Source organism: Syngnathus floridae, chromosome 7 (genome assembly GCF_059516105.1).
Source record: "Syngnathus floridae isolate MCC-2025c chromosome 7, RoL_Sflo_1.0, whole genome shotgun sequence".
NCBI lineage: Eukaryota > Metazoa > Chordata > Actinopteri > Syngnathiformes > Syngnathidae > Syngnathus > Syngnathus floridae.
In genome coordinates, this window is record NC_142419.1 from 6,890,824 (window position 1) to 6,905,741 (window position 14,918).

At 40.2% G+C, this 14,918-nt stretch overlaps 1 protein-coding gene across 6 annotated transcripts; it reads left to right on the plus strand.

The window, feature by feature from the left end:
• The first annotated feature begins 362 nt into the window (after positions 1-362).
• On the plus strand, positions 363-14,197 carry fam168a (family with sequence similarity 168 member A). Of its 6 annotated transcripts, none has more exons than XM_088381266.1 (8): positions 363-559; positions 5,599-5,707; positions 6,080-6,171; positions 7,133-7,213; positions 8,837-8,982; positions 9,063-9,249; positions 9,479-9,606; positions 9,810-14,197. In XM_088381266.1, the coding sequence occupies exons 2-7, from the start codon at positions 5,646-5,648 to the stop codon at positions 9,589-9,591; spliced, it is 681 nt and encodes a 226-aa protein (XP_088237392.1). In that variant the 5' UTR covers positions 363-559; positions 5,599-5,645; the 3' UTR covers positions 9,592-9,606; positions 9,810-14,197. The 6 variants fall into 6 exon arrangements, with proteins under 6 accessions (XP_088237392.1, XP_088237393.1, XP_088237394.1 ...); XM_088381267.1 differs by having other exon boundaries at positions 6,089-6,171; positions 7,130-7,213; XM_088381268.1 differs by having other exon boundaries at positions 6,089-6,171.
• Positions 14,198-14,918: the final 721 nt, after the last annotated feature.

Here is a 14,918-nt window from a genome sequence, read left to right on the forward strand (position 1 = left end):
GTCGCCGCTTAATGTCGCTGTCTTACCGGGAAGCCCAACGTGTGGTTGGGTAAGCGGTATGCAGGGCACCAAATATGATCGAATAACTTGCAGCGGCGTGCAGTGTCAATTTTAAATCAAGTCAATATTTGCTGACCTTTAAAAGTTATTGATCTAATGAGACCACCTAATAACTGCAAGGGCATCACTGTAAGCAACCACTCGCGGTTTAATTCGATTGTGTGCTTGTTTTTCCTCCTAGTTTCTTTTCAGCTGTTATTAACCATTTGGATTTTGGAATCGTTGTCAGTTCGCCTCCTTTCTGCATCCCTGCATCCATCTCACCATCCCTCGCTCCTTCCTCCCCTCCCTCCCTCCCGACAGTGCATCCCCCATCCCCCACTCGTCGGCCGCGTCTGTAGCAGCGCCACTGGGCCCACTCAAACGCAGCTCGAGCTCAGCCAGCCCGCACCGACCCGAGGCAAAAGTCCACGCGAGAGAAAGACGACTACACTGGTTCCCATCACGCGCGGGAGTGAGAAAGAAAAAAAAACTCTTTTTCTTCGACCAAGTGACGTTGGTAAGTGTCGTTGTCGCCGCGTGTGGGGGAGGACACCCACGTCCGTGTTGTTTGTTTTGAGGCTCTTTCTTTTCCTGGTGGAGCCCCAATTGTCCTCCGCGTTGGCTGTTTTGGGAATTAGCGGGCTAGCTTGGCGAAGCAGGCTAGCTGAAAGATCAGAATGGAAGGGAAAGTAGTTGGAGGATCGCAGCGGCTTTAGTGGGAGAAGTTTGTCAACGGGGCGTTAAAATGTGTTTTTCTGGTCTTGTCCGGCGTGGCCCACTGCGGTCCCCCCCCCCCCTTTCTATTAGTCATCTGCTAATCTTACTCCAGCTAACCCGCTGATTAGCTATTTGAACGTGCAGAAGGAAAGATGCAGGGATGCTACAGCGGTTTACTTCGCTAAGCTAACATTGGCATATTATGAGTGAGCCTTTACGCAGATTCCTGCATGAACTGCCACGGAATGCAAGGAGAAAGCCACGCGTGTACTGCGTTGCTAACGTGGTGATAATTGGCAAGATGGCATCTCCGAGTTGATATTCAAAATGGTGTATTGAGCTTGTTTGAGTGTGACCATTTTTGTCCACCAGTGGCTGTTTTGGCGTTGCTTGCTATCTTTGGAATGTGACGCACTGCCCAGTTGCGTGCTACGTTGGGATAGATAAGAAAAAACATGAACCCACGACGGGGATGTAATAAGAAAAACGTGAGCCAATCTGATGAGGAATGCTGTCGACCGTTTGTTTTGTTTCTGTTCTGCTATTTTAAACTGTAGCAAACTGTAACCATGTGTACGCACCGATTTCACCTGGATCTCTTTAACTCTCGCATTCATTATATATCAGAGCTTTAGAACAGTATTTAATGACCCAGTTAATGCTACAACTTGATAGTTTGGTTCGGTTCGTGCTACGACATTTTATCATCAATTTACAAAACATAATGGTTCCATGTACCAACTTTACACCCAAAAAGGTCCAAACCTTGAATAATTTCAAAACTACTAACGATGCTGTTTTTCATCACATTCAGTTAGTTCATTTTCGAGTATTTTTTTTAATCGTCAAGTAATTATGAATAACAATAGCTGAGTCAATCGTAAAGAATTTAAATTGCTCATTGTACGGCTTTAATAGTTTATTGATAACTGAAACAATCGTGGCAAAATTGAGTGCACAAATTGAGCAGACATTTGCTTCTTATGCTCCATTTTGCCAGTCATTGTGGGAATGAAAGCTACATCCACACGGACCTCTTGTTTACAAGATTGTCAAATGTAGAATCCAAAATATTCCTAATATATATTTATTCATACATATATTGTGAGTCAATAGATGAAATTCATTAAGAGTGCTGCACTGCTGCCAATTTGGTTAAATTCAAGGGCTACATTGCAGGAATATATGTGATTAGTATTTTCAATATGCAAGTCATTTTCATTCATTAAGTCAAAGTCTGCTCATACTGAGCTCTCAACATGTCAGTGTGAGAGGCAAATTTAATTTGATCTTTTTCTTCTTCGTCCTGAAGGAGTCAAAACAGAATGTGTGGAGCATGTTATGATGTTTTTTTTGGGGGGGGGTGCATTGTTTGCAGCCTCATGTGTGTGAATGGTGGGCTGTACAAAGTGGCTGTAAAACTGTCAAGCCTCGAAAGCCAGGAGGTTTTTAATGTAATGAGAGGCTGGTCCCATAACAGACTGTTTGAGCACCACTTCATTCCCATGTGGTTCAAGCACTCAATGTGTTGTTGTTTTTTTGTAGATTAGAGAACAATACACTCCCAGTCGTCAGTTTTCACCTTGCTCCTTGTCTTGTGTCTTTTGTTAACTGTACATAATTTTGCAATTTGGTGCTGGTTGAAATTTGGCTATGGGTTGTGGCTGTTATCAATCATTCTTCGGGTCAATTAAATATTTATCTATGTGTTTGTTGTGCTGTTATTTTTTTTCTGGTGCAAAAGTGGCTCCACATGACAAAATAATACAACTGCATATTGTTAGATTTCATAATTTTAATTTTGAATACACTGTATATATTTTTAACCCAAATAAGCACATTTGCTGGAATGTATATCTCAAAGGGATCATGTCTGGAGTGGAACAAATACTTGTTAAATTTTAGGAATATTTATGGCTCTCCTCCCAAAGTGGAGAGTATCTTAAATGGAAATTCAAGTCACCGTGTAGGTGGGTTCACAATTCAGCAGGCTGGAAAGCATGAACATAATGAAGGGATGCGGGCCCTAGAGGTGTGTGACTGATGAGCTGCTTTTGGAGAGGAGAATGGCGAGGTAGGTGAAAAGCAGCGCGGCGAGAATGGGACATGTGTCCCAATGTGTCTAACGGTGTCCTAGATCTGAAATAGCCTAGAGCTGTGTGTTGGGAACTGCTTGCTGCAAGGCAAGTTCTATTGTTCAGACAGCAGGAGTCAACCTTTGATACCTGCACCTGAACGTTGTGTCATGGATTTTTTTTTCTTCTCACAGACCACAAGCAGCAGCCATAAATACAATAAGATCAATAGATAACTACTCTTTTTGTTTTTGAGCAGAGCATGGTTTGTCATGCCAAAAAAAAAAGGTCAGGGGGCGGACTGCTGGTCTCGAGGATGTTTCTTTGTGTTGGATTGTTGAAACTGGTGTGTTCTATTCTCTCTTACGTGGAAGTGTGATTACGCCCACTGCTTTTGATTTGTTACTGTAAGAATAGATGCCGAGTGAGGTATTATGTGGGAGGATAGGGGGGTTGCAATGTATCATACACGTTCACCACCAATGGCTGCTGCATGTGTGTGCGCGCTTGAATTCTTTCATTCTTTTAACAATATTTCGCTCTCCCTTCTTTGCTCTTCTCATTATTAATCTCTCTTGTCCCTCGGGGCTACAAGGAGCTCCCTTTTATGGGGTGGAATCCTCATGATTATTTCCAGACACACACAAACAGTACACTATTAAAGAGAAAATATGCAGGCGTACTCAGCAACATGTCAAAGCTCAGATGCGCAGCATTGGCAAACGCGCAGCACAAAACCCCCAGCTGTTTTAGCAACTTAGCATGGAGGCTCGCTGGCTGTGTTTGATCATCATGCCTTGAGGCCAGAGCTTATGAGTTCATCCCAAATGAAGTCCCACTAATAGAGTCGAAGCCAAACTAAATTCTGAGGAAGATTTCAGGTTAAGCCTACAACAGGTGGAGCTCATTGTGAATGCCAGTGAGCAGTCATTCAATAAAATAGCGCTGATCCTTTTCGGAGTCAACAGAGGATTTGAGATTGAAGTGTTGACGAGCATGGATGTATGAACCTCGCAAGTCAAGGCATCACTGTAAACAAATCCTCATTGAGTTGCATATTTGTGGCAATATTCTGCTGATTGACTGGGAATGTCAGTAACAAGCTCACTTTGGGTTTGAATAGTGATTGTTGAATAGAGCATCTTTTCATTAGAAGAAGCTTGACTGGACACGCAGTGAAACAAAGGCAGTTGTCGTTAGACACTCCCACTTATCAGACATTCAGCACAGGCGTGTGTGTGTTTGCAGTCACACACGCGCACACACACACACACACACACACACACACACACACACACACACACACACACACACGTAGAGGTTTATTAGGCTCAATTGGGTGCCCCTTTTGTTTTCGTTCATTCACTCCGCAACACCTTAGTCCATGCACATATCTCGTCGTCCATTGACATCATCTGTAATTGGTAGGCGCTGTATTGGATGGGTATGACCTCAGGGTTATCTTTGCTGCTTGGCCTGTATTAATGAGCTATGTTCCCACTCTTTTGACATACACATTATAACTCACGTGGACCACATTAATGCCATTTTCGGAAAGGTGCTTTATTGGTATTCTGTTTATGACTGGTGTCTTGTTTTTGTAGTTTTTATTGTTGCATAATTAGGATGTCATAATAACGCTGCAGTAAGGAAAATGTTTTGACTAGCTGTGAAGAAGCAAGAAGCCTAAATTGATTAATATGCATTTTCCCATTCCACAGAAGTGCATACATGGAAGCATACACAATATAGGATACTAGATCACAATCAGTGTCATGTTTCTCTAAAGTAACCCAAATTTGTATTTACACCACACCAGGCATTCATGGCTTGATGTTTCTTTTATTTTATTTTTATTTGTGTATAGTGCTGTCACTGCTATGCATATTCATGTTGCGATTTAAGATTTTGCACAATGTTCATTTTCTTGAGTTGTCTGCTCACATCTTGTGCTTTTTCATTGTGTGGATTTTGAATTCACTGCTTTGAATGAATGCACTCAATCCCACATGCACGCACACCAAAACAGACACAAGCAAACAGACAAAACAACCAGGACAGAGGCTTTCAAAATCTTTCATTGTGTTTTTTCTGATAACTCCACCTTACAAGACCAACTAAATTTGTTTCATTGGATCACACTGTGATTATATCTATTATAATTGCAATTTTTGACTACTTCGGAAAACAGGTCAAGTGTACATTTCATTAGGTGCAATGAAATCGTTAAATGGAGACATTGCGATTGAATATGTTGATCTCGTGTCATACAAGTCAAGAATGGGCAGCAGCTCTGAAGAAGTGAGTGTCACCGTCTTAAAGACAGTTTCAATGCACTTGGAAAAAGGTCCATCATTCTTGTTTAATCCCCCATTTAAGCAAAATTCAACAAATGAGCCTCATGTGTAACTCCCCAGATCTGCCTCGAAAGTCGAGGGAAATGTTACACATTTAGGTATATTTTAGGGTGTTTTTTTTTTTTTGGTTTTACATTTGTTAGCTATCATTGAGCAATCATTGGTGGTTTAAAGGATACTGCAAGCATAAAATAGTGTTGAGGACAGTTTTGTTAAAATCAATTTCTTCCGTTTTTGTGCTGTTGAAGACACAACGGTGACCACCGCACTCGCACTCACTCACATGCTCGATACACAACCGCTTGCTTTTTTTCCCTGTTTTCTTTGCCTTGCATTTTAGTTCCCCCCCCCCCCCCCCCTTCTCTTGTGTTTGTTGTAATCATGGACTCTCACTGTTTTAATTTCAGATTTGCATATCCACTTCCACTCCTTCCTCATTTGCATACAGCAAGAAATGGCGAGCGGGCATCCCACAGACAAATTCAGTTTCATGTATCAACCAGACACGCACAAGAGGTACGCGGCACACATCTACACGCTTGCACACACTAACACACACTTGCCCGTGCCGATATTTTCTTTGAGGGAGGTAAGTGTAACGTCTGTCTTTGCCGCCACACAGCCATTAGCATAACCAGCGGGCCTCATTCTTTCTCTTTAGTACTCAGCATTTCTTTGCGTTTTGCTCAGCTTACTTTGATGTCTGATCATTTACGAGGGATTTCGATTAAAGTACACTGGCAAAATCCTTTGGTTGGATGTTTGACTAGATAAGAATGTTGGTTTGGGATTTGTTTGTGTGTATAATGCAAAAATGTCTTTTTTCTATTTTTACTCTAACCTTATCTTTCATTATGTCACGTTTTTCTCTGTTTCACATCGTTTAAGCAAAAACAGGTTGTCTTCAGCCATGAATCCAGTCTACAGCCCTGTTCAACCTGGAACCCCCTATGGGAACCCCAAGAACATGGCCTTTGCAAGTAAGACAATTCAAACATTTGCTGGTACAGTATCTTGTTCAACATCACTTGCCCTGAATTTAAAAAATGACAGTGGACGCTAATCCCTTCCAAGGAACTAGTTATTCACCACAATGTGATCTTGCTTTTCTTGTCTCCTTTACTTTTCCTCCAGTAACCACCTATGAACAGTAAATTCATAAAACACAACTAGCTTTGAAATCAGAAGCCAGTAAAAACTATTTCTATTTTATTTTAAATGTGGGATTGACTCACAGGGCATTCATGTATTTTAAATATTCTTTTTTTTTTTTTTTTTTTTTTACTTTTTAATGAATTCATATTTGACTACACTGGTATCTGTCACTACATTATTGTATAATTAACCAAAAAAATGCCACATCGTATTGAATAAATCAACACTGAAATAAAAACAAGCAGGATGTTGATATTTTGTCACTCCAAACTAAAGTAGATGGACTAAAAATATTCATATCGTTCAGAATTTTTCAGGCAGCACATTTGTTGTTTTGGCTGAGATGCAAATGTTCCTGATAAAATTAAAATGCTCCTGAAAAAATGCAAAATGTTCCTGACAAAAAAAAAATCCACAATGTTCCTGAGAGATGATGATAGCGGTTGGCATCTATGATTTGTTCTGTACCAGAAATTACGTCTGCTACTTTCCTTCACTGGTATGTGGGAGGCATTTGTATTGCATGTTTATAAACCCTCATGCGCGTTTCTCCGTGTATTGCTAATATGTCTGAATTGTCCCCTCCTACGTCTTCCTGTCAAGTGTGTCTTATTTACGCGGTCGGTGCATATTGGCTGCCTGTCGGACAGGATTTCTAATTCAGACATTCTTTTTAATGAGCGCCATCTGTGTGCATCTCTCTAATCCAAACACTTCCCATATGTGTGTTTGTGTGTCATTTCCCTGCTTGTTTTAATCTCTGTCTCTCCTTGTTATGTCCAGCAGGCTATCCAGGAGGGTATCCCACCACGGCACCCACATATACACCAAACCTATATCAAACAGGAAGCCCCGGGTATCCACCTGGTGAGTCCAGTCTGTCTGACGCGTTGACAAAGGGCTATTTTTTTTCGGTTGACACGTTCCTACAAACTCCACAAAGATGGCTGAGATCACATGCTGAAATACTTGAAGGTAGAACCATGAATTATTCAGACTGCCCAAAAGCTCTAAACAGCATTTTTCCTTGAAATTAACCCAAGTTAGTCCAGTTAGAACTACTCTCTAATTAGGTAAATGCTATGAGCGCTGGAGTCTCCTGTGGGTGCCACAAAATCACCAACAGCATTAAATTGAAAAACTGGTTACTACAATTACTCTTAAAATGCAAAAGCTAAAATTGATTCAAATATTTAATGATGTTCATGATACAAAGTTGCCAGGTGTTTTCTCGCAACACTCACGCCATTGAATAAATGTAAAATTTGTATGCATGGAAAAAAAAAAAAGAATGTGCTCCGGTAATGATTTCCGTCAGTAATGACTGGTAATATATATATTTGTCACAACAGTAAAATAAATGAACACATCCTTACCATGCGTGCATCATAGTATAGTTAAAATATATGGTCTTTTTAGAAGCACGCATACACAGAAAGTGAGAGCAAGAAGAGCTCCTGCATCTCTTTGTTCCCTTGTCCTTGTGCAAGGGAAGCTGCTTTCATAAGCAGTGCAGCACTAGCTAGCAACGTGTTTGACCTTCAGGCTCCTCCGAGTGGCCATTCTGCGGTACTACATCCAACAATGTACACTCTCCAGACTGTCATACAGCGCTGGTCGTAAGCTATTATTACTCATGCCCAATGTCTTGCCTCATTGCCACGGTGTTAAATGTATCACTTCTGTGCTATCTTCAAATGTGTTTTTAAGTGCCGTCAACGACGTTTTCATGACCCCCCCAAAAAAAAAGAGAGAAAACAGCAGCAGTGCACCATCTGCAGGTTTCTTAATAAAATGCACCTCCTTTCATAATTTTCTTGAATTGAGATTCACGCGATATAAATTTTACGCTTGCCTTAATTAAAGATGGGACTCCAGATTAACCTTTTTTGTTAACTAGAAGCACAGTGGCCCCTAACCTCAAAATGTTGGTACCCATGCTGTAATCGTAAAGTAAAATATTCACCTTTCCACTCCTCTTCACCACGTTACTGATAAATGGACTGAAGTGTGGAGCAGAAGTGTGTCATCAAAAAAAAATATTATCCAGTAATGAAAATGAACATATTTACTGGTCACACATGTGCAAGTTGATGAATAACTTAGGGGCAAAATGCCACCATCCAGGGGCAGTTTGGAGCATTTTAAGATGAGTGGATTAATAAACATGCAAATTTCTATTGTCCACACCACCTGCATAAGATATTTACACAGTTTTTCATAGTGCTTATTTCACATCGCCTTTTCTAAAGTGCTTTGTTAATAGCGGCAGCTGGTGTGAAAGCGCTATATAAATAAAGATGTATTCCCTTGCACTGTATGTTTTCGTTGTCAGGGGAAGTCATTGATTTTACAATAAAGCAGAGCTGACCATGTCAGCACTTGTTTTTTTTTGTTTTGTTTTTGTTTTTTAAATCTTTGCTCATCTAGCCTGACAATGTTGACTCAAATTGAATTTACGTTAATGCTCTTTTTTTTCTTTCTTCCCAGGATACACTGCAGCGGGCACTCCATACAAAGTGCCACCTACTCAGTCAAATGGCGCTCCTCCTCCCTATACCCCAACCCCGACACCATACCCGACAGCTATGTACCCCATCCGCAGTGCCTATCCACAGCAGAACCTGTACACACAGGTAAGGGGCCTTCAGAAGAACATATCAAATACTTGAGCCAGGGTATTTCCTCTGCAAATGATGAACATCTTCCTCTCCAGGGTGCATATTATACCCAACCGGTGTATGCAGCTCAGCCACATGTGATACATCACACCACCGTGGTGCAACCAAACAGCATCCCCTCCACAGCCCTCTACCCGGCCCCCGTCCCTGTACCCACTCCTCGTAACAACGGCATGGCTGCCATGGGGATGGTAGCCGGGACGACCATGGCTATGAGTGCAGGTAGGACCACGCTTGAGCCGCATGGACCAGTAATACTTAGTCCCGAATTTTTTTTCTCATCGCTTTGGCATCTGCAAGTAAAAGTGGGGTGTTAGAGTACCACAGATTAGCTGTTTACTAAATGATACATGAATCTAAGGCAGGTGTCAAACTAGCACAATCCTTCATTACCATACTGGCAAACGTCAAGAGCTATTTTGCGCTTCTTAACTTCATTATCTTTCTAAAGGGACACTGCTGACAACGCCCCAGCATGGCCCTATCGGAGGACACCCCGTTACTGTGCCCACTTACAGGCCCCAGGGCACACCTGGCTACAGCTATGTTCCACCTCACTGGTAGAGCCCACCAGTTTATGTAAGCAAGCCGCATCCGCTCTTCCATCTTTTCTCTGGACAGTCTCCTCATTAACTTTCCATATGCAATTCTTCTGTGGCTACCCTTGTGTTTCCTTGACAACCAAGCTGCATAACATTTCTTCTCCCCACATTCATCCGAGTTTTAATGTGCTGATAGTACATGCGTCACCAACTTGTATCACTGTTCTTATTTTCCTCCAGGTCTGGAGTCCGCCATCATATGCAACTGCTCAAATCTGACCCAGACTCCCGGTAACCATGGGAACTCGCCACCGTGTCTGCAGAACAAATCTAAAGTGCAACAGCCACTTTAATATCATTCTCTAACATTTTTACAAAAGCTGCTTTTATTTTATTTCGTTTCATTTTTTAAAATCTGCTCATTTGCCAACCGGTCATTGCCGTGTTTTGACCTTTTTTTTTTTTTTTTATAATTATTTTCAGGGTTTCTTTCCCCCTTACTTCCTTTGTCATTGCAACTCCAGAAGGACGCAGACCAATCACAAGTGTTGTTCCTGTGTGTTTATGTGTGTGTTTGGGTGGTGGGGGTGTATGTGGTCCCGCCGGCTGCTGCTCAGTTGGCTGGAAATCTTAGCGCACTTATTCCTCAATATCATTTCCTTCACTCTTTGCAAATACTAGACATATTGACTTATGCTGCCAAATTTCCTCAAAACTAGATATCAGCACAGGGTTTAAATACCCAATTTTTCATTTGGTTTCATGCAGGTTTTTAAATTGTTTGATATTCTTTTGTCTTTTCCATTCAATTTCACCTTGTTTTGATTTCCTTTTATGTTTCCACCAGCAGTTCCTTTTCACCATTTTCCTCATCAGCGTTGGTTCACTTTCAGTCCAACTTCACTTGTCTTCCAACACCTCACTATCTGTCTGTCTTGTCTGTCTGTCTCCATGTGAATTGTATACCGCTTTCAGCAGCATACAAACATCATTTGTTTGTGTGCGCTTAAAAACCGTCACCTACTTCATGCCACATACTATGCAGGCTAGTATGTTGTGACACGTGACATGAATAGCGCTAAAGAGCATTTCTTGGTCACATTTTGTGATTGATGTTGGATTTTTTTATCGGCCAATACGCTCAGCGAAGGTTAAAATATGAAGTGAGAACAGTGCGGATGATCGTGCATACAGTCACTTGCGCAGGCTCCTGTGTTTGGGGGGAAAAACATAAATGCCTTTTGGCACTTAAGTGTACAGTACTCCGAGTTATGCTACTGATCAACACAAGAAAATCCAAGGCGGGCGAAGGGAGTTTAAAAGGATTGTGTTGGCTGGTGGCCATTCACAGTGCAAGACATTTTGGATTTGTGAAATCTTACCTGCAAAGGACTGCATAATCGTCGACACGAGGACCAATAACCAAACATCCAGCAAGCGCAGAACCGTACGCATTTTAAACAACAGCTAAGATACCGCTGAAAGTGACTACAGAGTGCGAGTGCAAAACAGATTTAAAAAGAACTTCTTGTAATCTTAATTCATTTTAAAGTTAAAGTAACAGACATGCCTCTGTTTTTTAAGTACTTGATAAGATAAAGGATACTTAAATTCACTGGAGCCAGTATTAAAGCCTGCAAGATCATCTAACTAGCAAAAATATCTAAAGTGGTTCATTGTGTGAAAGCGTAAATGTGGCCGAGGTAGGATCATTGTACTCAAAGAATGCTGTAATCTGACTTTTAAAGAGTAAAATATCGTTGCTGTTTTGTGACGAGCGCATACATAATCCGCACAAAAAATAATCCCAGTTGATTTAAACAAAAAAGGATATAATAAAATAAACAGTGCATGCTTATATTTGACTGTGACAATTAGATTTTTATCAATCCATTTTTTTGGTTATTGGTTCTCAATCTGAGGAAAGGCTGGTGGAATGTGTAAAATTTAGGTGCGTGGCATTTTCAGGATTCACAAAAAAACGAAATAGCTCAAAACGTTAAGAGCATTTACCACAAAGGTTAGTAGATGAGGTGGCCTGATATTGCAATAAAAAAGAGGGAATGCCTCATTAAATGATTCTTTAATCAGCTTTTTGAATTTTTTAAGAAAAAACAATGCTTGTAGTCTTTTAAAAAGAAGTTTGCAGGCTCTATATGCAGCCTTAATATTGACCATTAACAAAAAGAGAAACATATCAACAATTTGGCTTTTGAATAACTTTGTGAAGAACAGTTGCACAACATTAGATAAACCAAATAAAATACTTACTAGTCGTATATTTTAATGCTAAGTACCAGGTACCTTTAGGCTTTGTATTGCAAGAGTGTGAGAGAGGCTCTCTTGTAATTAAAATAAGACAAAGTTGAGTGTTTGAGTTATTCTTAGTCCCACCAATGTTTCTACACTAGAGCATTAACTCTCAAGAAATATTGCATCAGAAAAAAGAAAAATCTGTTTGTTTTTTAATTGGCCCCTCTTGCAACACAAGTAATTGTATATTTTTGAAGGATTTATTTAACGTGACAGTATTTCTTCACTTGTTCACTCTGGTCAATTCCGCGCAATAGGTATGCATAATATTCAGGTGTTTAACTATAGCATTGGATGTTTTAAAAAAAAAAAAATGCAGTATATTTATACAGCAAGTGGTACAATAATGCATTTCTAGCTAAGCATGGTTGCAAGCGTGTGGCAGCTATTGTTTGTGCTTTTGATATTTTATTTGAGCTCCATCTCCTTTCCAGTCTATTTGCCCTCGACAGTATCCGACTGAGGGAAGGGAGACGTCACTGTGTGTCAAGGCGAGGGTTAACGCAACCGCTACATGACGTATTGATAAAAACCTCCTAAGTCGCTTATTTTTATTTTCATGCGTGTCGAGGGTAATTGACACATGGTCGGTTTGACGGGCCATTGGCTCTGTCCTGAAGCCTCAGCGTCCTTTGTGCCATATGTCACTGTTGTTCGGTAACTTTATTTTTTTTCCTAAGTAACTGGTGAATTCTTGTTAAGTCTTGCCTCTTGTGAATCTTGTTTTTTTATGACTGTCCTCTTTTCTCACATTGTTGTTGATGCATATTGCCTGTCCAAATTTTAACTTGTCTTGCTGGTTTCTTGCCGTCTGTCCTACTTTTTCTTTTTTTCTTTTTTTTTAAGCCATGCCACAGCTCACTTGTGTGGCCATTTTGTCACCCCCTCTAATATAATTTAACATGACAGGGAATCTAAAAGTTGCCACAGCCCTCCCATGACCAAGCTTTCCTTTTAATTGGAACCCTGGCCTCTCAAATTGTCACAATGAAATGCTCATGGGGCACATTGAGAAGAAATAAAAACCTTGCGCAAATAGTCTTAATTATTGTGATGAAAAATATACACAGATATTACAAAAAGTTAAGTTGTGCTTTTACCACAATAGTCATGAAGAGAAAAAAAAGCTGTATATTTTGTGATGTGTGGCACTCATACTTTGTACTCAATTCACCATGTTTTGGTATTTTTTAATAAATCCACCACAGAGCAAATGAAGACAGCAGACGTCACCAGTGATGATGTTAATAAGTGATGAACAGTAGTTAGATCATTGGCCATGTTGCCATTATATATATATTAAAAAAAAAGGTTTAAGACAAAAATTTGTTGTGGTGCTTACACATTGCCTCTTTTAATGTGGAAGCTAGCGAGGCAGACCCGCTTTGCTGTTTTAGATCATTACCCAAAACAATTCGCTCAAAGCAGTTGTTTTCCATGGTTATGCTTCCTTATTAGATTCCATTCCTTGCCTCTCCTTGATTTCAATTTGCACTTAAATGAAAAATGGACAGTTAAACACTTAGATGTGTTTAGAGGAAATACTGTTGTACTTCCTTTCTTTATTCTGTCCTGAGCGTTATAGGAGAAAAAAAAAAGAAAAAACAGTTTACTGGGCTCTTTTCCCTGACGTTGATTTTTTTTTTTGTTCCACTTTGATGACAGTGAAAGTGCGACCAAACCATTCAGCAAACCTCTGTCTTTCCAGTTTCACCACTTATTCCTTCTTTGTTTTGCCTTGCGGTTGCTAAGTCTTATTTTAGTCTTGAATACAAATCAAAACACTACTATTACAGTGAGTAGTACCTCGGATGTTCTGCTGCAGCATTTTAATTTCAACTTGTCAGCGATAACTCTCGGTTCAATTTGACACTAAATGTGATGCAAAAAGTGGAAATTCCTTGTCTTCCCAAAAAAAAAAATAAAGAGAGCATACTTGCATCCAACCCTCTCGGATCAAGTATTAGGAACAATCCAACTTTTGGAAGTTTTTGTTTGGTACCCAGTTTGCACATGCTATGGTATTTACCGTAAGGTTGTGTTCGGAAATTAAAACCCAGCAACGGCTGTTAAGCGTTGAGAGAAGTGACTTGTTTGTTAGCTATTTGGTCCAGAGTGAAGGACCTGCGTCAGGCTTGTGATATGAAGTGTAAATCTGTTTTTTTTTTTTATGTTTTTTTTTTTATGTTGGGTTATTTCTTTGTAAGATCAGTTAGTGATCTTAGTACTATAACTAAGCCAAGTTTGTAATTGTATATTTACTGTAAAATGTAGAACATTGAATAACTATTAAAATTTTCCTATAAAAGGAAGAATGTCTCATGATTTATTTGTTATTCACATAATTGTAATTACTGCATCGGTACATAGAGAAAATTCAAATAAATGGCATTCCCAATACATGTTAAAATTGTGCATCTTGGTTTTTCCCCCTGCTTCTGAGGAAATAATGAGATTCAGACATACTGATGAAACTCTTTCACTTCTCTTTTGTCTGATCTCAGTCATCTGACTGGGTTTTGCAACATAAACTATCACTCTGATACAAGTCACAAGTGCTGACTAATAGATTTTTTTCCCCAGAAGGACTGTGTATTATCAATAGCCAATTTGGCATTTGCAGAATTTTTACTTTACCAGCGAGTTGCAGGGCACATTCGTATATAGACGAACAACCTGTCGCACCCATCGGCACGTCATCGAGCGGGAATTGATACCACTTTTCACGCGAGTCAGCGACTCACTTTAGGAAACATTTGTATTAAATAATTTTTTTCATGATTTTTCTGTATTCATTGTAATATAATGTAATGCAACATTTTTCAGTATGATATCAGCAGGTTTGCGTGGGGTGGGGGGCCAGCTTCACGCAGGTCAGTTACCTGTTCATTTGGCCGGGTGAACTCTGGATGACCCATGAAATAAAAACCGTTGCAGCACAAACGAATTTTTTTACGGCACAAACCAGCTCAAACGAAACAAACTATTTTCCTTAAATTTTGCATGGGGTGGGGGGCCAGCTTCACGACGGCCAGT

Coding starts and splice junctions, on each gene's coding strand:
- fam168a (XM_088381265.1), top strand. CDS start 5,646: ATGGCGAGCGGGCATCCCACAGACAAATTCAGTTTCATGTATCAACCA. Junction 7,214..8,836: donor AAGCCCCGGGTATCCACCTG/GTGAGTCCAGTC, acceptor CTTTCTTCCCAG/GATACACTGCAGCGGGCACT. Junction 8,983..9,062: donor AGCAGAACCTGTACACACAG/GTAAGGGGCCTT, acceptor CTTCCTCTCCAG/GGTGCATATTATACCCAACC.